This window comes from Perca flavescens, chromosome 4 (assembly GCF_004354835.1).
Source record: "Perca flavescens isolate YP-PL-M2 chromosome 4, PFLA_1.0, whole genome shotgun sequence".
NCBI lineage: Eukaryota > Metazoa > Chordata > Actinopteri > Perciformes > Percidae > Perca > Perca flavescens.
This window is the reverse complement of record NC_041334.1, coordinates 17,199,039-17,222,874: the sequence shown is the minus strand read 5'-3', so window position 1 is coordinate 17,222,874 and position 23,836 is coordinate 17,199,039. Positions and strand designations below refer to the sequence as shown.

General features: G+C 37.9%; 2 protein-coding genes across 3 annotated transcripts in view; one reads left to right on the top strand and one right to left on the bottom strand.

Moving 5' to 3' along the window:
- The window catches only part of ppp4r1l (protein phosphatase 4, regulatory subunit 1-like), a 20,484-nt gene extending 9,576 nt beyond the window's left edge, over positions 1-10,908 (bottom strand). The window contains exons 1-9 of one of the 2 annotated variants that reach the window (XM_028574804.1): positions 10,594-10,908; positions 7,955-7,999; positions 7,291-7,420; positions 4,868-4,974; positions 4,481-4,623; positions 4,169-4,315; positions 3,401-3,508; positions 783-848; positions 421-579 (exon numbers count right to left, since the gene is read on the bottom strand). In XM_028574804.1, coding sequence (XP_028430605.1) covers positions 421-579; positions 783-848; positions 3,401-3,508; positions 4,169-4,315; positions 4,481-4,623; positions 4,868-4,974; positions 7,291-7,420; positions 7,955-7,999; positions 10,594-10,600 — 912 coding nt within the window. In that variant the 5' untranslated portion in view covers positions 10,601-10,908. Of the gene's footprint in view, positions 1-420; positions 580-782; positions 849-3,400; positions 3,509-4,168; positions 4,316-4,480; positions 4,624-4,867; positions 4,975-7,290; positions 7,421-7,954; positions 8,046-10,593 lie in introns of those variants that run through there. The other variant, XM_028574803.1, reaches the window with a different exon arrangement.
- Positions 10,682-23,836, top strand: rab22a (RAB22A, member RAS oncogene family). The gene is made up of 7 exons (XM_028574806.1): positions 10,682-11,642; positions 13,293-13,372; positions 14,133-14,214; positions 18,013-18,084; positions 18,765-18,871; positions 19,361-19,470; positions 20,480-23,836. The coding sequence occupies exons 1-7, from the start codon at positions 11,607-11,609 to the stop codon at positions 20,575-20,577; spliced, it is 585 nt and encodes a 194-aa protein (XP_028430607.1). The 5' UTR covers positions 10,682-11,606; the 3' UTR covers positions 20,578-23,836.

The following is a 23,836-nucleotide window of genomic DNA, read 5'->3' as shown; positions in this document are numbered from 1 at the left end:
AAGGACAACACAAGGGTTATGTACTTCTGTTTATTTTGTTGAGAATTGCTCTCTAAACCCTGTCTCTTGTAAAGTAAGTAAGAAAGTTTGTTTCTAGAGCACATTTAAACACAGTTTAAGCTGGCCAAAATGTTGTACAAACAAGCACTAAGATGCTGTATTAACCCTTGTTTTGTCCTTTGGGTCACAAGGACCCGAAGGACCACACAAGGGTTAAACCAGATTTTCAGAATGCCAGTTTCTTATTTTAACTTTTACTAAACAGTATAACAAAGAAACAAGAAGATGCGTACAGTGGAAAAGAAAAAAATACTTCTAGATGTTAAGTAGCAACTCCTCTATTTTCATCATAGCACAGAGGAAGGAACATAAATGTGCTTGTAATTTTATGCAATACAATTTTTCCTGTGATTGTCTTACCCAGCGAGACTGGTCACTGATGAGACTGATGAACAGGGGGGACAATTTTGCACGTCGCACCTCTGGGGAGGTAGAATTGGAGACCATCATGAAGCACTCAGCACAGGCTTTCCTGATGCCCCACAGACTGTCCGAGCATAGATCGAAGAACTTGGGCATCTAAAAAATAATATTAATAATAAAAAGGTCAGTATAACTTGAAACTAACATTGAGTGTTTGGACTGTGAAGAGATTTATCAACAGCAGGGGTGCAAAGAAACTACTGACATTCTTGAACCAATGTTAAACTATCATGCTAAAAGAATGAAATAGAGTTGTGGTTGCAGAGATTTCAAAGACAAAAAGTCTTGGAGCTTCTCACCAGTAGTTTTTCTGTGGCCTCCAGACCCACAATGGAACAAAACTCTCCAAAATTAGCTGCACAGACCTGTAATACACAATACAAACATAATAGTGAACAACAAGGCAAAGTTCAAATGTCAAATAAAATCAAAAATAATGTGTTTTTCTTTTTAACCATCAACAAACAAGCTCCACAGATTACAAGGTTACAGATTAACTTGGTGCAAAAGAATACCAATAACGCATAAAAAAAGAAAGGTTTCACACATTCTGTCAGCTAGAGTATTAACAGAAGGTACAACAAACTGTGGTAATTTTAAACAGTTAACTGATCATATTTTTATTTACACGCAGTTTTGGGGGATAACAATTCTAGATCCCATTTGCTATAGCTCTCACTTATGTTGAAATTCTAACACAACATTCAATATATTATATACACATTTATAAATACGTTAAAAACTACTTATACAATATGTCTACCAGTAAAAGTGTTCCGATCATTAAAATAATTATTCCTGCTTTGAGACATGAGGATTTGTATGTTTTATTGAGACTGCAGCCCTGGGCAACACAGATGCTTATTTTGGGTTCTAGGCTAATAGAGCAGAGAAAAGGAAGATGAACACTTCGGCGGGAAAAAAAGTCTCACAATTGTAAAACTAAATATTAAAGGGGTGATAGAATGATTATATAGGGTATTTTACACTGTTCCTTAAGGTCTCCTAATGGGGTATGTAACATTGGTTGGGCTGAAAATTGCCCGAATGCTATTTTATTAGGCCCTTAACTACCCTGTGAATATGGCTCTATTTGGAACAAGAGCTTTTCTTCCAAATATGGTATGCTCATGAATATTCAGAATGAGCTACGTGCTGATTGGTTTGAGCAAACTACATAGAAACACATGGGAGACTCGACAGCAGGTCTCACTGCAAAGTTATACATTGTTTGTCGGGCTATTACGTTATTAAAATTCACTTCTGAGACTTTTTTAAGCGAGAAATCAACTATATAAAGCTCAAATATGGGACGTTTTACGAAAATTGATGGCTTATTGCAAATTTGGTAAGAGTGTGTGTCGGAGTTCAGCGGCCGGTGCTGCCTGTGTTGCTGCCTCGCTGCCCGGCCTGCCTTCCTCTTCCTGCTAGCTAAATGGCCCGTGTGTGTGAGTGATAGCGCGGTCAGCGAGCTTGTTACACCAGCAATCTCTTACCACAGTTCCAGTTACTCTAGCTAAGCTGGATGTCAGCTGCCGGCATAACTAGAGTTTTGTTTTGTTTTTTGACTTTTTGTGAACAGTGGGGGTTTCGTTAGCTATGACTGTCCCTTCAATCCTAGCTATGTGCTAGCTACAAATCACGGATAGTTAGCTTCATTTTCAGCGTAATTTGTTTATATTTACAGTTTGAATTTCGTCACGCCACTTATACAACATCTCCCTAAAGGTCTTATAAACTAACAACGGTGTCCGATTTCAAGTTAATGAATATTTGTGAATTTCAGAGGAATTCTAAGAGGAGGCTAACTAGCTCTCATTGGTAAAGCTACATCCAGCCGCAGGCTCTATCAATGAGACTCGCGGACAAGCGGCGTTTATTTCTCCAATCGTTTGTTTAAATAACTCAACACATTATAATTACACACATTAAAAGATTAACTGGAACCTGTGGTAACAGATTGCTAGCGTAACAAGCTCGCTGACCGTGCTCTCACTCACACACACCGGGCATTTAGCTAGCAGGAATAGGGGAGCTGCAGGCCCTGGAGCTCTGTCAGAGCACCGGCGTTTAGTAGTCCATTATCCAAAAACCGGTGACTTTGCGCGGGTATGGAGTGCTGTGGGCTGCCAGTCGTGACGGAGCTCCAAGTACCTCATAGCAGGCTGGGGTGTGTGAAGGAAGGCAGGTCGGGCGGCGAGGCAACAACACAGGCAGCACGGCGCTGAACTCCGACACACAGTCGGACAAAATTTGCAATTAGCCATCCATTTTCGTAAAACGGCCCATATTTGAGCCTTACATAGTTGATTTCTCGCATAAAAAAGTTTCATAAGTGAATTTTGTAATGGAATAGCAGAGATCTGCGCGACCTAGATTCGGAAGACTACCTGATCTCAGGTCAGTTGTGTAGCCTATGTAAATGTTGGGGCGTGACCGTTCTCTTAATACACCCATGGGCTGACAAAGGTTCCGGTTTTGGGAGGTTGACGTCAACTTCCAGCTTTGTTGGGATTTGCCCGTTTTCAGCGGCAGTTTCAAAATATGAGATTTTCATAGTAAAAGGGGTGTCAGAGGATTTTGAGCTTCTATGCATGTCCTATTTACCCACCGAACTGTCGTTATTATGTTACTATGTCAGGGTAAAATCGGTTTTGCATTCTATCACCCCTTTAACAATTTGACCACCTTTGCAGCTCTTAAATGCCCTTCCCCAACTGGCACCAGTTACGCCAGAGAATTAACATTCCTCACAGAAAACAACAGCATAGTGTAGGCGAAGGTGATGCGCAAAACAGAATTAAGGCTGGCTCAGAGTGTTATTGAATTTATCCTGACACAATTAAAATAACTGTGGTGACTGCATACTTGACTTTTGAGGCGGAGGAAGAGATGAAAAGGATCTGGAGGTTTTTACCTTGCGGACTTGAAATAGTCTGGCATCACTGCACAGGTCACAGAAGCGTGGCAGTAGTAGATGCTCCACTGTGTCTTTGCTTAACATGGTGACAACTTTACACATGATCTGTAAGAGAGAAGTATGGAAAGCATTTAGTGCCATTACAACTCAGATAGTGCTTCAATTACATAACTATTCTGCACTAATGAAAGAAAACTAGTTGAAGATTTAAGCTGAAGGCTTTTGCGGAGAGCTAAACAATGTGCCACCGAGGAAAACAATTGGGGTATAAAGAGTAGAGAGGGAAAAAGGAAGCATGTTGGTGTGTGTTTAACCGATTTGAGAAAACTTTGAATATGAATTAGTGAATGGAATATAAATAAAATAGAATATAAATAATTATCACATTTAACTCTGAGCCTTTGCATTAAATTTAAAATACGCACTGCAAATTCAATTTATGAATTCAACAAATGCCTTTTTTCAACTTTGACACTTCAATAACACATAACAAATTACAGGTTATACTCAAAAACAATCTCTGCAGGCATCCATCATGTTCTATCAAAATTGAGGCCATTTTTTATTTTCAACTTGATCTGATAAAAGGCCTTAACTGATCACAGTAAAGCAATAAATGAAATCCACTGTGCCTCTCTGCATTTTGTCTAGTACAATGTGGTTTTCAGCTAAATTTAATTTAAGCCTAATTCTCTGATAATAAATCACAGACTATTATTTCAATTAAATCTCTTGCTTAAAATAAAAATAAGAGGGGTTTCTTACAGCGACTGCTTCGATTTTGTAGTCATCGTCACTGCTGGGTTCTGTGAGGTCGAGCAGAACTGGACAAACTTTGGTCTCCATATCAGCTTTAGAGATGAGGCCTTGCTCCAACAGGACCAGCAGTGCTGCCTGGCTGGTCTTCCGCACCTGGAAAAGATTGAAGATGGAAGTTAAAAACTTGTTGTAAATGAATCTGACCAGTGAACCTTATTTTTTCTACAAGCTGAGAAAAAAAGTCATAGAAAATGACAAGTAGTGTTAGTTTTTTCCCATTGTAAAATCAGCTAGAAAAGTAGTCAATTTGAAACCTACCTGGTTATTTGGATCTGTGAGATATCGGACTACAATGGGTACCAAGTATCTTGAGAAAGCTGCTGGGAAGTTGGGCCGACTCTCGTGTAAGAACATGGCAATGTTGGGGACCTGCTCCATCAGTTCAGCTCGCACTGTGGGCTCTGAGTACACACATTAAAGTATAAACTTAATGTACAAACAAAATGTGTGCATTACAGTGCAGTAATGTTTTATGTGCTTGTAACCATATAAAGTTTAAAATTAAATCCTGGAATAATTTCATTGCGTTTAATGAAGAAGTTTAAAGACAAAAAAAAAAAAAAAGAGAAAGAAATCACATTCAAAAAGTGTTAAGATTATCTACAGACATAACCACTTAATTGATGAAAAGGAAAATTCATATACCTCCATCTTCTGACATTCTGGCAACTGTCTCCATGACACTGATAAAGTCATTTTCATTGTCACTGAATTCTCGAAGCACATCAAGCAGGCCACGAGCCACGATCTGCCTAGAAAGCAACAGGAGTGTCAAGTTAGTAGACTGCCTGCCAATACCTACAAGTGCTGAATGCACAGAGCGTGACACACAGCACTGACAGAGCTGTCAAGTGCATTTTACACACACACACACACACACACACTTGGAAATGACAGGAGGGCTTGAACCGTGCAAAGCCGAGCATGAAAGCATGAAGACAGGAACTAAACAGGTTATTGTGCAGACAACAGAGCTGTGTTAAATGTTTGCAGACTAGGACTATGTGGAAAGTACCACATGAAAATACACATTATAAATCGCACAGAATATACAAATATATACAAACTCCAATTCCAATGAAGTTGGGACATTGTGTAAAACGTAAATGAAACCGAGTACAAGGATTTGCAAATCCTTTCTGTTGAGAAACTGAAGTCGTACATCAAGCAAGAATGGGAAAGAATTCCACTTACAAAGCTTCAACAATAAGTGTCCTCAGTTCCCAAATGTGTGTTGTTAAAAGAAAAGGTGATGTAACATTGTGGTAAACATGCCCCTGTCCCAGCTTTTTTGGAACATGTTGCAGGCATCAAATTCAAAATGAGTGAATATTTTCAACAACAAAAAAAAAAATTAGTTTTAACATTAAATATATCTTGTCTTTGTAGTGTATTCAATTGAATATAGGTTGAAAAGGATTTGCAAATCATTGTTTTCTGTTTCTATTTACATTTTACACAATGTCCCAACTTCATTGGAATTAGGGTTTGTATGAATCATAATGAGTCATCATTCATGACATTGGGCTACTATTATCAACTTGCCACTTGCCATATCCATTCAGACAGACACCATTCACCCATGGCTTTACTTTAAGTCTTTGGCACTCCTGCACTACAGAGTTAAGGCAGGTATGTAATTAGTAAATACACAGGAATGCTGACAGTCGTCTAGATGACAAACAAACATCTGGAGATTACTTGAGGTGGATGATATGTCTATCACATTTAAATTTTCCAATGCAAGGTTTATGATACAATTTAGCCACTATTCAATACAATTTATCCTATACAATGAATATGAAGAACATCAATTAACAATATATTATTGTGCAACATAATGCTATTACTTATTTGAGCCCAAAAAACCTTTCAGCAATGATTTCCTTGCAATCACTGAACATTAAGTGAATGATCTAACAATCAATCTAACTTTCTTTCAACAGTGCAAATAATACAAATTCTTGTTTACACAGCATAAAATACAACAACAGACCCAAAAATCCACCCAATTTGGTGCTATATTATCGCTGTTTTAAACATATAACAGTTTCCTGGTAGAGTTTATAAAATTAGATGAAAGGTTCATTTGAATATCTGGCTACATCTTCACATTACTTCTTCTAAGAAGTGAATGTGGCCACATTTCCTTGATAGTTCCACTAGGTTGCAGTCTGATGTTTCCTTGTTGCTAACCCCCCTATGGTTATGCTCTCCACATTAGGACATGTCCACACAACTGCAGATATATTTGAAATCATGGTTTATACATAAATACATTTTCCTGAAACTTCAACACCAAAAATACCAATCAAAAATTGTATTCATTTTTCAGTTAGCATTTTTTGCATATACAAAAAAAATAAAGTGGGCTTAGTGTAGATGCTAGAAAAAAAGATTAATTTCAAATGTAATAATATTAGTGTGGGCACGGTCAGAAAGGAAACAGCGGATGTGTGGATTACAGCATGATTCTGGCTAATTGTTTTTTCTAATGTGTAACTGCACATTTGTGATTTCTACAATCTAAGCAGACAAGCGCCTTCTCCATAGGTGCCCCCTCCCTCTGGAACTCTCTCCCCAAACACATCAGAGACTGCACCAATCTGACCACGTTCAAATCACAAGTCAAAACTCACCTTTTTACAAATGTTAGATTAATGGGTATGTATTTTCAGTGTGTTTTAACTCTGTAAATAAGTATTGTGAAAAGCGCTATTTAAATAAAATGTATCATTATTATAAGCTCTGTAGAGATTCCTTTACTGTCAATCTCAGTTGCAGCAGCATTAAGTTATGCATCATTTTATCTCTTAAAACAAGCTACCAACAGTGAATAACGAAAATGAAGAGTAATCAAGAGTAATCTTTGCAGGTAAAAAAACAACAACAAAAAACTATATTTTCTGCACTACAATATGCATCCCTGTGTGTTCACATACCACTATATAATTTGACAATGCATCCTCACACCCTGAAAAAATACTCATGACCATCCCATTGTCTGATATTTAGCCTTTTGTCTGTTTTTTAGAGTGTTGACAGCCTGACCACGGGACTTCACTTACCTGTTGAAAACATTCTCACTGAAGGCATACTTCTCTAGCCTCCCAAGAGGAGTTAGGTTGTCTTGTCCTGCATCGAGGAAGGCTGTGATGCGGATTCCGTCGCACTCTGAACCATAGTCATCAAATCCAACTGCAGCATGAGAAAAAATATAATTTTATTGTCACAAAAACTGGAACCTTCATCTCTGAAGCACACAACTGATGCCTACAAAACAAAACATTTTAATTGAGGGCTGACAGATCCACCACACTAGTCACAGTGCCATGTTGATGAAGAGTCGGGCTAAATGTCACAAACAAACAAAGAAACTCAAATGTGTGAAGAAAGCCTCAGGTACAAGTAATTATTACGTTTAATGTTTCAACAATAAATACACACTGGCTTGTATGATCCAAACGCTGTTTCATCACCCTAGCTAATGCAGACAACAGGGACCATCGGCCTGTATGACCGCTAATTATAGCATGGGTAAAACGCTGAAATACTGTTGACAGTTTTATATTTCACATGGGTCAATGGGGTTTCCCAGAAAGATGACACTTCCATATACCTCCCTGCTGAAGGGAGGAGGGGAAACAAAGTTTCATATACAAGAAATGAATCCATCAATCCAGGTTTTGTATAATGTGGTTGTTAACAAATTAAAATAACCAAAGTACTCACAATCATCCAGATCATCATGGCCATCTTCAAAGTATAAAGATAGACCTGCAAGCATAGGGCAGTTAAAGGGTGAATCCATGGTGCCAAACATGTCATCAACATACCATCATTCTTCCAAGTTATTTTTTGATAGAGAGGGGGGATATAATTTAAGGGATAAGTTTAAATTCAAGGTTCTAGCTGTTCGCACAACTATATGTGTATATGGTCTGTGCACAGACCTAAAGCAATGTCCAAACATAATCCAGTTTATATTAAAAAAAAAAAAAAGTACAAAGCAATGATTTTCATATAAATAAGATGTCATAAATATAAATAAGATAAATATGTGGTAAATGAAATAATAATAATAATAATTTCCTGAGATATGGAAGAGGGATAGGATTAAATAAGTGTATACTTCTTCCTACTTTCAGATGTCTATGTTGGCTAATGTTACTTATTGTTTATTGAATGTTTTGCTTATTTAACTTATTAGTACATTTCTTTGATGTTTTGTTTGGTTTATTTTTTGATATGTCTGAAATAAATTTCTTCATTAATTCATTAATTCTATACAGCCCCACCCCCCAGGAGTTCTGGGTTGGCAGGTTTACAATTGCTAAGAAGGGACAAAGTCTCCTTCAGTAAGATTGACAATAAATCACTGTGGTCTCACTGATTAATCACTTTGCAAAGCTAGACAGACATTGTCGGTGTAGTGTAAAGTGTAAAAGGAAGAAATCAAAACAAGTCAGTAAATATAAGCGTAATGTTATGGATCCCAAACTATTGTCTTTGTTAATTTCCTTTAAACATGTTTGGTTCCTCTTGTCAATAAATTATAGAAATAATCTAAAAAGCGCCATGTGCACAAAGTCAATATGATTGAGTGATTATGTTGTCACAGGTCATTTCGGTGTATGTGGTTATTCGACTGAGAAAGACGCGTTCGGTCAAAATGCTGCTAATAAAAGCTTAAGGAACCACTGATTACAGTGTGGTGTGGGTACTTTTCTGTTGTACATGTATGTATCGTCTCTATGCTGTTTGCAGACATGAGACACCACCTGACTCCATTGCCTCAGGTGAAACTTTTGCGTTTCATTTTTTGTACCAATTTTCTTGTCTCCTCACCTATTTCTTGTCTCAATACCCTTTACAGTTACCATATACGTTTGGTACATATAGTATTTAGTACCTTTATTTTTTCTTAATGCTTCATTTTGAATATAACAGATGCTCATAATGTATAAGGTTTTATTTGCTCATCTATACTGTGCATCTGCCTATGCATTTTTGCTGCTGTGACACGGTGTATAATGTGTAACAACAACAGAGTGAAAAAATGTAATTTCCCCCCTGAGGATCAATAAAGCATGTCTTATTCTCCTTAAATTTCCCTGTATGAGATCAATTAGGCTAAGCCTTGACTTATCGGTTTCTTTAAATCAAATAACAAACGTGTTGGATCACTTAGACAATTGTGTTGCCTAAATTAAAACTACTAATCAGGTACAACTCTTGAGGAATAAAGCATGTGGCTGAAAATTACACATCCAGTTTGTTATTCCATTATCATGCAGTCCAATGTGATGTTACTCCTGGATCCCACACAGTCATTTTCTTTTTAAAATACATGTTGACGTTCTTCTTGGTCAAATCACAAACATCTCAGATCATTCAGGGCATATTTGTTATGTTGCCTTAACTACAAAGAAGTTACTAAGTCAGAGTTCTCTAAAATAATTTCTAAACTAACTTAGCTGGTTGAAAAAGATGCCTCCAGCTTGGCTTCCCAGTTCCCACTATCACACAGTCCAAAGCGATAAACACAAATTACAAGTACTGTAAAGAGGATCTTGTCAATGCATTAACATATTTTTTGTGTGATAACGTAACTGATTTGTTTTCAACACCACTCACACATAAATATAGGACAATAACGCAGACAATTGTAGTCAAAAGAAGAGCCTAGAAAGAAGTCCCAGAAGGAGAAGCATGTGCTGGAACAGCCAGTGTCAGTGTTTACAGCTGGGCATGCAGGGGAATGTGCTCCAACTATAAAAACAACTCATGTCTTGAAAAGACACATTTAACGAGGTGTGTCGTGTGCTGAGTAAATAACGCCACGACTAGTTAAACAAAAAACCCAAAACACGTTGGCAAAGAAATATCCCCTTTGTTATGGTATAAAGGAGGATTTGGTCAGCTTATGGCTGGAAATGACTTTAGCAAATCGGCTAACGTTAGCTAGGTCAACTCGCTAGCCTTTGCTATGACAACAGTTCGATAACAAACACCACTGAAAGCATGCTGTACTGTCTAACTACAGAAGTGAGTGGTAATTAAAAAATACATATACAAGTACTGAGTAGTTATATGTTTAAATGTAGCCTCAAAGTCACACACGTCGATACCCATGAGTAGCTTTCGTTAGCTAGCTGGCTAGCAGTGCTAAGTTTGCTAACAAGGCTTGTCCAGCGCTTTCGCTTGACTTGGCTCGCCTTAGCTCGCACTTTGGCTGGGAATACCACAAATACAGCACAGTAAGATACGCTATTTTAAACATGTATACTCTGGAGACTATAATGCAGCTTTATAAGTTCCAACACAGCTTAAAAGTACTAGAAAACACACTGTTTGAAAAGTGCCATTACCTGCCATCTTGAGTATCGGCTCGGCTCAGCGGGCTGCCGTCCCGTGTGGGCTGTCACCACCGCACAGCTGTCACTCAAACAAGGCAGCAAACTACTTCCTGGAGGTACTTCCTGATGCTAGGATACACCGGTCAATCAACTTTTTAAACAACCCAAACCGATAACCGTTTCTCAGATTGGGCACAAACTCGACATAACTGGGCGTAAATACAGCCTGTGGGCAAATCTTTGACGACGCTGAAGTCAGCTTCCGATTCGTAGCTTCCGATTCAGCAGTTAAGGGGAAACTTAACGCTGAAGTTAGCTTCCGATTCGCAGGCAGAGAGCTTGCGCACACAACAGGGTGTACCCCCATTTCAGTTTAAAAAAAGGTGTTGCTACGTTTTGTCGGGACTGAACGTGGCCCTGGTGCAAGGTGGTCTACAGGTAAAAATAATCAGTGAAATCTCCCGTTATTGCATTTTTCCAAATAAGCTTTTACAAATCCCAAAGTGGGTTTCAGACAGCTTTAATACTTAACCTAAAATGTCTAACACCCTTTCATAAAAGAGAGGTTCAAAAAACGGAGGACCAGTCGTTCAGCAATGTTGTTATGTTTCTCTTAACCGGAAGCTAACTTCATCTTTAAGTTTCCCTTAAGTGTCCCCTTAACTGCCGAATGGGAAGCTAACTTCAGCGTTGGGCTTTGTGTGTTTCTCCAAACAAAAAAAAAGCCGAAACTGTCACGTGACTGCACCCCATAGTTCAAGATGGAGACTGCGTGAGCTTCACTGGTTGCTACTGTAGCTAGCTGTTTACAATAATCACAATATGGCAAATGCGACGTACTACGGGACATTTTAACGCTAATAGCGAGAGTTATAACTTAACCTGAGATGCGCATTTAACAGCTTTCGACCACAATGAAGTAAAGTTGTTTGCAAACATACAACACCTAAAGAATATTCAAGATAAAAGGAAACCACTGTCAATGGTCATCAACACGAACTCATTTTGAGTGAGAGGAGATCGATATGGCGCTCAGAGAGTTAAAAGTCTGTCTCCTGGGGGTAAGTCAACATCGATTTTTAAGTGAACACGTCTGTCTGTAGTCCTCACTGCACATCTGACTGTACCTGTGGCATCAAATGAGCCATACTGCTGCTCCATCAGGCTATTGATTGACAGGTCTGTTTACATGAGTTAAATGTGTTGATACTTGTAATCAAGTGGGTGATAATGCATGTTATTACCTTTACTGTTACTGTGTATTCTGCAGTTTAAAACTGTTTAAATCAGTCACAGGTACAACAGTTGTGCATGTCCAAACTGCATAGGCTAACGCATAACTCTATATTTTTGTCCACCAGAATCCCATTAATACATCCCTGGAATAGCATCCTCTCCATAATCTACAAGCCTAATGAGATTAAAATGAAAAAATCGTTTCCTCGATCAGTAGATAAATAATCAGCAACAATATTGCCTAACATTTTCTGCGTACAGCTTTTCAAATATAAGGACTTGCTAATTTATTATTAAATTATTTATCATTTGGGCTGTTTGTCAGACAAGACATTTGAAGTTGTCATCTTGGACTTGGACATTTTTTATTTATTTTTTTTACATCAAAGTCAAAAAGTCAAAGTAAACTTTATTATCCGCAAGGGGAAATTCACATGGTCTTACATGTCGATTCAAAGAAAAAGAAAACCCTTTAAAATATGGTCAGTACGGACAATACAGTAAATACATACATAATTGACTCGATGAAATTTAAAATGAGGGTCGCATATCTGTTAAATAAAGGTTGAATGAATAAGACAATAGGAAGTTCCGACAAGCAATAAGCAATTTATAACCTGAAGAAACCTACAATAAAAATAGTATGCAAGAAATTAAAGTGCCACAGAGTTAGAGTCAGAGTGTGGTCTAGACCTACTCTATCTGTAAAGTGTCTCGAGATAACTTTTGTTATGATTTGATACTATAAATAAAATTGAATTGAAAATTGAATTGAATTGAGTTGCATAATTGTGCAATGATGCAGTTAAAATACCAAAGACAGTTTTACTTTTTCATTTTGCAGTCTAATTGCTATAGGCACAAACTATTTACTGTACCTCGTAGTTCTAATGTTCTACTTCAGAAAATATTTTATTGATTATTCAAATGAATTGCAGATAGTTTAATAGATTATGAAAATAATTATTTGTTGCAAGCCTAACCCTTGTGTGTCCTAAATAACATTACTGTTTTTTGCTGCAATCTATTTACAAATCAGTCAGAGGAACAACATTCATCCATGTCTGTACTGCATATAACAAGATCATAAGATATCATTCCTGAAGTAACATTCTCAAATGTCCTGTTCATCCTCAACTAATAAATGTAAATGGCACTTTTCTAGTCTTAACGACTACTCAAAGCACTTTTACATAGTAAGTTCACAGGAACTATTGGTGCTGTGGCTGCAGTACAAGGTGCCACCTGCACCAATAAGAGGAATAAAAAAAACAAAAACAATGTAATCTAGGTCCTGTCCTGTTTAACTATCATAAAGTTACAGGCCTACAAAGAGCAGGAAGGAAGAAGATGCCACAAAAAAGCAATAATGTTTGGGCATTTTGCCAGAGAATCTGTTTTTATACCGAGATTATACTTCTAGTAATCGTTTCTGACCATGTTTAGTAAGCATCGTCTTTATTTTGTCTCCACAGGACACTGGTGTTGGGAAGTCGAGTATTGTTTGGAGATTTGTGGAGGACAGCTTTGACCCAAACATCAACCCAACAATTGGGTAAGTTCCTGCTTTCTCCCAACGCTAGTTGTGTTTATTCTGTGTTTCATTGGTTTGTGTAGGGTTGTTACAGGATGTTTTCATGCAATCAGTTCATTTCTGTCTATTTATAGATAAATCAATTCCAATTAGAGCTGAAAGGATTTGAAAATTATTCAGCCAACATTTTGATAATCAATGATTGTTTAAATCACTTTTCAAGCAAAAATGCCAACATTCTTTTGGTTCTAGCTTGTCATAAATTTTTGTTGTTGTGGGTCAACTCAAGTAAGCAATTTAAGACATTGCTTTGTCACCTTGTGACATTGTCATAATTTTTGACATTTTGAAGACAATATATTCAGTCAGTGCAACACCCCTATCAATATATATCTTCATTGCCAATATTATTGACCAATTTCAGCTTATCCCAGATATATCTGTATCAGGATATATTGGCAGGTAAGACATTGCAGTACAGAAATGCCAGATCAATCAATACCAAATGCTGATGTTGTTATCATCCTCAAAAATACAGTATCGGTCAAACTCTTATTCATACAATGTAAGTAAGTCCTATTGAATGTTTTACAACGTTATTGTTCACTAAAGCTGGCAAACAATTTAAGGTATAAACCAACTGATTATCTAAATGGATATGTATGTTTTTATCATTGTCTCAGACTCTTGAAAAGGAGTTGGGATTAAACATGTATAATTTATAAAACCACTAAATCATGTGACATAGAACATTAATCATGTAGCCTTTTCTTTTCACCAGGGCATCCTTCATGACCAAGACAGTGCAATACCAAAACGAGCTGCACAAGTTCCTGATCTGGGACACGGCAGGACAAGAGCGGGTCAGTAACATCCACTGAGGTTTTGGCCTCAGCCTTTTTTTTCTTTTCTTTTTTTTTCAAGAGCAAGATACACATGATGTGTTTTAGCTTTGCACAGCCAAACCACCAGCACTCACTTTTGATATTGTAATCGATCAGTTTGACTTGGCTAATTTAAAATTAAAGGAAGTGAGAAAGCTGCCTGCATGTGTGCATGTACCACTCCCTGAACCAGCCTAGGAGAAACTGCAGTTATACATTACTTCTGATAGGGGGCAATATTTACCTTCCTCTAGTTAGAGTTCTGCCTCAACCAATAACCTACTTCTTTCAGTGCTCTTGATTTAGGAGCATCCTTTTAAATGATGCGTGTGGTGTAATGGATTTGTATTCTTTAGATCAGGGAGTGCCGTCTGTTTGGTTTATCAGAAACATCAGCAAGTCTGTCACAATGTGTCCATTCTGTCACCTTTAATCTTTGTCTTGCCTCTCCCTCTTGCTCCTTCTTCCTCATTGCATTCATACATTAGAGACAAAAATAAAGGAGTTGCTTTTCCTTTTGTGTTATTGTGTTATCTTGCATACACATCTGAAACTGGCTGTTTCTCAGCAACTATGATGTACAGGTGCCACTTCTGATGTAATCTACACTACTGTGTGTCTACAGCATCAATATTTAAAATAATTCATCACCCACGCAAAGTTTAGGACTGAAACCACTCACAGATGGTTTGTGATATAGAGAACAGGAAATCTTGGTGTTTAAGTACAGTTGTAGCATTTTAAGCCTGTCCAAACGACACCAAGCCCCAGACAGTTAGAGCGTAAGGAACTGCTTTCTCTTCTGACTCACACATTGCATCCCACATTTCTCTGCATTAGCTCTCCACCCCTTCCCCTTTTTTCTGTGTATGTCCTTCTCTTTTTCTCATGCACAATCCTCTGCTGTTGTAATGTCTTACCCCTGCCCCTGCTGCTGTCCTCTCCAGAGAGGTGAGATAAGACATGCTGTCTTTTATCCTCCTTTTTTTTTTTTCCCCCTGGGGGCCTTGGCTTCTTCATGGCATTGAGGGGACATCAATGCAGCATAGTTTAAGATAAGATGAAAGGATGAAACCCAAGCTGTCTCAGCCCACTGGCTTGTGCTATGCTGCCACTATGTATTATCTGAGAGTCACTGCAACTCCACATCCATAGTGTCCTTCTTTTATCCCCTTTGTGCTTTCTCCTGGAAAGTGGAATATTTATTGGCAACAATCTATTTTTCTGTGATTCTTGTGCTTTCTTTTCCATTTTCTTCACCTTTTTCTTTACCACAAATCAACTTTTTCACTCCCACGTTGCCTCTAGACATCCCAAGAGGTTCACATCTGTGTGTGGAAAAAATAGCAACATTCCTTCGGTAGGTTTTGCATGTGTATGTGTGTGTTTTCATACAAAGCTGCTGTGGCATCTTGAAGCCTTTCGTGGCTTGTTTTCTAACTTCTGTGAAGCTTTGGCCTATCAAGGTCTGTTGAGTTTAGAAAGGGGAACACAAAGCCAGCCAATGCACATGGAAGGAGAGACCGGGGCAAAAAGGAAAGCTCTGTGATTTCCACAAACGACCAGATGAGGCTTCACATGTACGTCCGAGCCCAGCTGTCAACAGCACATCAAGTCCTCTCCCTCTGACTGTTCCTTCTCACAGAAAACAAGCGAAGGGAACCTTGCATCCTACTGGAATAAGGTGGGGGGGTCTTATTATGCACCCAGCTCGTGGTTTCAGCAATTAATCAGCACTCAGCAGACATCACTGGGGCTGTTTTTTGGGCTTCTGTGTGGCCAGACGTCTGGCCTCGCTGTGATTACTCTTTGGGTTAAGGCAGAGATAGACCACACATGAGTGGTGGTGGTGCAGCCCAACACTAGCCAATGAAACAGACAGCACTCTCCTCCGTGCCCCTGCCAAATATCCCAAGTTGGATTCCCGTTGGTGGACTTGGGGCCAGTAACAACTATAATTATGTGGAATGTGTGCTTTCCTGAGGTAACAGTGTCACTCCAAGATGGATAGTTTATTCCATCGCATTGTAAAGGAAAATGAAATTGGCGGGAAGGCAGGGTCATTTCAAGTGAAGGTCTTTTTCAGACAAGGGTTGTTTCTTTTAAAATAAATATCATTAGTTAATACATGACACATGGTTTTATTATCTGTTAAAAGCCCCAGTCTAGTGTATATTGCAAGAAGGCATTAAAAGAGGTTAGTAGTTGGAGAGGCCTCTTTTAATTTTCTTATCTTGAAATAAACTGAAGTTTTGTTTAGCTAACAAAGATTTTGAAACTCCTGTAAAGGCCATTGCTAGCATTGCATATTACAGAATGAGATCAAGAGCTAATAGCCCATATTTGTTGCAGAAAAAAATTCTTCAGTGAATGAATGTGTGTTAAGGTACCTTCAGACAGGAGCGGCTTCAGCGCTCTACGCAGCTGCTGTTTTCTACTTGCTTCTGTGTTCTTTATACATTTGATAGTAATCTTGTTATTTGGGGATTATCGGTGTGTTTTGGAAAGATGGGACAAGGTAAAGATTGGGTTGGAGCTGCGATGGCCTTTGTGGGCGCAGCCAATTGCTGTTGACCATGGCTTGAACTGAAAGATGGACAGAAAAGATGACCATGCCAGTGGCTCTGTACTTAGGTGTTAGCATGCTAACATTTGCTAATTATCACTAAACAGAAAGTACAGCTGATGCTGATGGGAAGGCTTTGTAGGTATTTGGTCATTACCACCAAGTATTAGAGAGATTAAGAAATATGGACCTCATGGTAACGCTAAAGGGAAAAGTCAGGGGATCAACAAAGTCAGTTGTCATTTTCTGGGCACAATGAATATATGTACACCATTTATTGACAATCCATCCTGTAGTTGTTGAGATATTTAAGTCTGGACCAAAGTGGCAGACAGACAGACAGACAGACAGACAGACAGACAGACAGACAGACAGACAGACACATAGACACATGTTGCTAGCATGGCTAAAAATAATAGGTTTTATGACAGAAGGGAATTGTTAAAGCCAGGTTTCAAAGAGCATAGGAAAGTATTTTACCAGAAAAATACCAAAACGTGGCAAAAAAAAGAACCCCCATCCTCTCAGGCAGCTATGGATTCAGAAATGCACATGTTGTTTTGGTAATGCAGGGCTTTGTGATGTATTGGGTTAAGATCAAATGTATAGTCTTCCATAAATATCAAAACCCTAACAGCTTTTGACACATTCTGCTCATCTTTCTCTTGATGGCTACCACATGTGTGAGGTCTTGGTGGAAAGACTTGCCATACTTCCATTTTAAATAAAGCCACTTGGCTTAGGCTCAGAACATTTGGCCTCTGGTTTAGTAAAATGGTACTTGGTATCCTTTTTGCTAATTTGTATACTTTGTTTTGAGTTTGTTACAGTCAATATTATTTAATGTAATGAAACTCGCAGTGATGTAATCAACATGTGCCTGTGTAACAGCTTAGCCATAGTTTTTGAAAAGCCTAGACACTGTTTCTTGATCTACGGGGTGTAAAAGTACAATACTGCAATGATATTTTGAGTGCCCTTTTCATACCCAAAAATGAAAAGTTGGAAGGAAATTGTCTTTTAAAGATGAGTCGAGATTGATTGTATCTGACTAAGATAACGATACATTCTTGGTTACACTGTGATCATCATGTTTATATGGTTTCCAAGCAGATTATACTAGTATGGGCGGAAATAAAGGTCATTTTAGACAAGCCATTCTCCTCCCTATCCAACAGTACTCATTGCTTACTTTCTCTGTATTCTCATAGTTTCGTGCTCTGGCACCAATGTACTACAGAGGGTCAGCGGCGGCCATCATTGTTTATGACATTACGAAAGAGGTATTATTTACTTTTTCTTCTCAACCACTTAATCCACTAACTACTTACTGTATAGTTTCAAGGTTTTGTTGCTAGTCTTTCAATTTTCAATTCATACTTATTCACTTTCTTCTTGAGTTAGATGAGAAAATCAATACTTATCTAATGTTTGTATGGTAAATATGAAGCTACATCCAGCAGTCGTTATCTTAGTTTTGCATCAAGACACAGGGTAACTGGGAAACAGCTAGCCCTGCTTTGTCCAAAGGTAACAAAATCTGCCTACCTGCGCCTTTAAAGCTCACTAAATATCACCTTATATCTTGTTTGTTTAATCCATATTAAAAAGGAAGTGTAAAAACAACAATTCTACACAATTACACACAATTATAAACAATTATATGCCAGATTGTTTATTGCCTGGGAGCAGCTGGCAGGCAACCATTAGAGAGTTACTAACCCCCTGTGAAATGGTAAACTTTTTTAAACCAACAAAATATGTGTTCATTTGTGAGCTTTAGAGTTACCTTTGGTCAGAGCCAGGCTATTTTTTTTCCCGTCTTGTTATGCTAAGCTAAACTAACCGGCTGCTAACTCCAGCTTTGTGTTTACCATGAAAACAAAAGTGGTATCTATCTTCTTAACTAACTCTTGGCAACAAAGCAAATAAGCATATAGTATAACATGTTGTGCATCATCAGGAATCTTTCCAAACACTGAAGAACTGGGTGAAGGAGCTGCGCCAGCATGGTCCTCCTAATATAGTGGTCGCCATCGCTGGCAACAAATGTGACCTGACAGACTCCAGGTAAACCTGGATTACAGACAACGCTGTGTGTATTATGAACTGATGAACTGCTAATGCTAGTGTGCAGTGTGATGATGCCTCCTCATTTACAGCTTGAGAGTGATGGGAATTTGTGTAAGGCCATAATATGAATTTTAGGAATAACATCTGATGTTTGGCTTAAAAATATAATTGCAAGGAGCTGCAAGGAGGAATATTGATTATTATTCTGTGTAAGTGGACTTTTGTGGAATATAAAGTGATCAGACTGATCAGAAGAAAGTTGTGGTTATGTACAGTGGACTAAATAATCTTTCATATTTACATTTTTGGGAAAAATGTAAAAATCCGATGAAAAATACTCCCGACACATATCATCCATGAAATTGGGAATCTTCCACATAATAGCTGTTGAAGTACATTTTCATGGTTATCAGGTAATGCATGAAATTGGACTATCTGTGCGCATATTGCATCATAATAATTTCAAAATATCTCTTGTATTTACAGGGAAGTGCCAGAGAAGGATGCCAAGGACTACGCTGACTCCATCCATGCCATCTTTGTAGAAACCAGTGCCAAGAATGCCATTAACATCAACGAGGTGTTTATAGAGATAAGTGAGTGCGTTTCTTGAGTACTTGGTGCCGTTGTACATCCCCAGGTTCTCATCAAACTGTGACAAATCAAGCATTGTACAGCATTGAGATAATTATCTTGTCTCCTTTTGCGTTTTTGATCAGGTAAACTATGTTTTGAACAGTATTGACTATTAGTTTCTAAACATTTCAGAAGTGTAGTCATTCTTTTCTGTGTTTGGATCAGACTTTCGACAGCGATGAACTAGTTCAGAATAAGATACAACAACCGACAACCAATAAGCATTTAAGACACATACTCACTAGCTGTGTCCCAATTCCATTCTACATATTAATTCTAAGCAGGTTTTGAGTATGTTGTGTGTTCATACAGGAAGAGTTGAGAAATTAAGCATACAAAGGTCTTTTTGCGTACTAAAAACTGGACACGGCTTGTTTCCCCATTCCATACTAATTGTATCCAGTTTGTACTATATTCTACTATATCTAAATATTAGTAGTCTAATCTTTGTAGCACACTGGTTTTGCTCTTAGTATGCAAGAAGTTAACATACTTAACTGTTATAAAAAGGCAACATTGGAATGCCAGTGTAAATTTAAGTTCACAAAGAGAAAGCTAAATGATTTTCAAATATTTATTACTCATTACTTATCTTTTATCTTTCTGTAGCTGTCTCACCACTATTCATAATTTATTTCAAGTTTTCTCATATGTGAGTAGTACCTCCATTTTATTTATTTATCAACAACATACCTTGATGCATACTGACTTTTTTGAGCCATTTTTCTAGTGTGAACACATTAAATACTCAACTTGCTTAGAATCAGTGAGCTGTAGAAAACTAGGGCACAGCTACAGTCAGTTAATTGGTATGTAGTGCCACATTGAAAAATGAATGTGTTTACAAAATAGATATGAAAAATCAAAGTATTTCACAGTTGGAAAGTGTGTGTGTGATAATGGAGAGTTTGAAAAGGGCAGCTGAATGCTAGGAACCTCTGTACATGTGTGATGTGTGTCTCTTCAAAGGTAAGGGCATTCCCGTTGTCGACGCAGCAGGTGGAACTTCAGGAAAAGCTTTCAAACTCGGACGTCAGGCGTCAGAGTCCCACAGGACGTGCTGCTGATGATGCCGGTGACTGTGGCCATATGACCTGTGACCTGACCTTTGCTTATCCTGTGTGTGCCCGGCCTGCTTCAGCTTACAGCCACCACACACACTAAAACACACTGCCGTCTCTGATACCGGGGTGCAGCAATGCCACTTTGATGACGGAGGGTGTCATGAAAATTGTTGGCATGAGAAATACTTACTGAGCCTTGACAATTGCCTGCATTAAAACATTGATGTGTAAGTGAAAGACCCCCATATATATTCATGAATTTAGAAACCATTTGTACTTACGTTACATATCTTTCAACCAAAACATGGGCTAAAAACGGTTAAATTTCACCAAATTATTTCGATCGCACTGAAGTTTTTGCCATTTGGGAGATCTCTCCCCAAACATGTTTAACTTTGTGAAGGATCCATCTATACAGTTAATGTGTGGAATCACTTATTTATCAGAAGAGATGAAAGCGGTTATGTTCAAATCAATGTTCAATCAGTGTTTGTACCAATCATTAATCCCAATGTTTGCTTTCTCAAAGGATATTTGGAGAGATGTTGGTTATCAAAATCAAGCAAGACGGATTGTGCACACTACAGTTAAGTTTTATTGTGTGATTGCGGTTTTCATCAAAAAATATTCAAGGCAAAAACACCAAGTGGGTGTTTTGATGTAAATTGCGATCACACGGTAGAAAATGCGGAAATGAAAGGTGTGTGGGAGCCTACTTCCTTTACATTAAAAGAATAGTTTGACGTTTTTGGGAAATATGCATTTTTGTGTTCTTGCCTAGGGTGAAATGAGAATATCGATACCATTCTCATGTCTGTATGGTAAATATTAAGCAGGAGCCAGTTAGCACAATTTAGCATAAAGACTGGAAACATGGGGAATAATTTAGCCTGGCTCTGTCCAAAGGTAACAAAATCTGCCTAACAGCAGCTCTCAAGCTCACTAATTAACACATTATATCTGACAGAGCCAGGTTTTTACCCATTTCAAGGTTTTATGCTAAGTTAACCAGCTGCTGGCTGTTGCTTTATATTTAATAGACAGATATGAGAATGGTATTGCTCTTCTTATCTAACGCTCTGCCAGAAAATGAATTGGTGTATTCCCCAAAACAAACTATTCCTTTAATTGTGAACTTTGGCTTCTAAGGATATTTTGATCGTCACTTACGCCACAGAGAACGATAACAAATTGTTGTAAAATATTGTCTCCATGATGAGAATGACTGTGCAGTTCACATCTCCCAATGATAGGAATTTAATCAAGGCTTCAAGTTTATTATTATATGATAACCGTTCCAGCTGCTCACATTTGCTCCACACTTCCACTTGTAATTACTGAAAAGGTATTAACTGAATCTTGTGTATGAAGTTTCCTGTAGTGTGTACAGTGGTTTCACAATATCACTTTATCTTTATTTCCCTCTAATATTATTTTCACTGGCGAGCCTGCCTGTCCTCAACCCTTTACTGCTACTTCAAAACAGTTTTACTGATTATTTTTTTGCCAGATTCTGTAATTGTCCCATAAACATTTTTCATCTCTTCTTTTTTTGCACATAATCAGCAGTGGCTCGCACATGCAATGTTTTACTACGTGGCCTGCAATGAAAACACTGAGATCTGGAAACTAGACCTCGTTAAGAGGAAACTCTGATTTTGGAGCTTAAATCTCCCCTCAGCAGAAGTTTATAAATGCAGAATCAGACGTGGCGCTGTGTCGACATGCTGACCCCTTAATGAACCTTGGTCTCCATTCTGCTCTGAATTACTGTGCGTGCTTTGTTCCAAGGTCTGCCTTCTGATTTTCCTTCCTCCAAACTTCTTTTGCCTCATTCCTTGTTGTATGTCCAGCTTTTATTTTGTTTTAAACAAATGTAGCACACTATACAGCAGCTTTCACAGAGCTCTATCATCCCCTACTACATTCACTCTGTGATGCTATGTTACAGTAGTTTCATTTATCTCTTATATTGGCCTAATTGAGGTCAGTTGACTCATGAGCCCCCACAGACTTATTAATTCTTTGTAATTTCATGCTTGTCTGTATCTCTTGAGCCCTTTTAGCCCCAAAACCTCTTTTCAAAGTTGCCAAAAAAATACAGATGTGGGCTTAATCCGACTGCATTTCCACATTTATAAATCTGGAGTGTGTGCTCTTCTGTCAGCGCAAGCCACTTTATTTGCCTTTTTAAGCATCTTAAATAGCTGTTATTGATGGGTTGTGTGCAAAGCAGTACTGCCTTTTTTCAGGATTTTCCTATGGAGTGCAATAGTTGTTATTATGACAAAGGTAAAATGTGACCTAATCAAAGAAAACGGATACAGAGTGATAATGTTCACACAGCAGAGCACACACTCGTGCAAAAAACGTGATCTCATTCCAGCAGTCTCAAACATAAGTTTATATTGACCTAATTTTATGCTTATTTGATGACAGTTTTGCTCAGACATAGTTGATCCAATGAGCAGTGTGATGGGACCCACCAGATCTCTTGAAAACCAGAGTGGCATTTTAGGTCAAAGCTTAAACTTAAAGAGAATCACTGTGGTACTTTGAAAGCTGCACTTTGACTATTTGTATTAATTAATTGGCCCTTATTACTAACTATGCATCTGTCTGAAGTCTGTTCGTATCTGGGTGATATCCCTTGATGAAAAATTCTTGTAAAGGTATCAGACTTCTTAACATCCCTCGATGTTATTTTAGGTTTTGACTGTTTGCTCAGTTATTGCTACAAAATACCTGGTGCCATATAATGTCAACACCATTTTACTAAACCAAGCTTAATTAACCTTTCTTATTTTATTGTCAATGTATAATAATGATTTAAATTGCTAATCACGTTAATGCTTAAAAATATTTGAAGTTTGATAATGACATGTTTTTTCCCCTTATTTGGAAACCGGAGGCATTAATAGAAATTGTATGCCAGTTTTTGCTTTGAAAAATACCAATAGTCTTGGGCTGGCCCTGGGAATGTGTTGAATCTATATTATGTATATTTTTAGTGTAGATACATACCATCCAATTGCACATAAATCAATGACTATGTTCTATTCTAAGCCAGTTGTGTGACCACAATAGACTTGTGCACGGTTTGCAGTAATTCCATCAGCATTGTAGTTACCATATTTAGCTTTTTACTATGTTTCATATTGATTGTAACAAATGCCTGAAAACACTTGTTTGCAGTGTATTTCCAAATGTGTAAAAAGGGAATGGTCAATTTGTTTACTAATAAAAGATTGACAAAAATGTG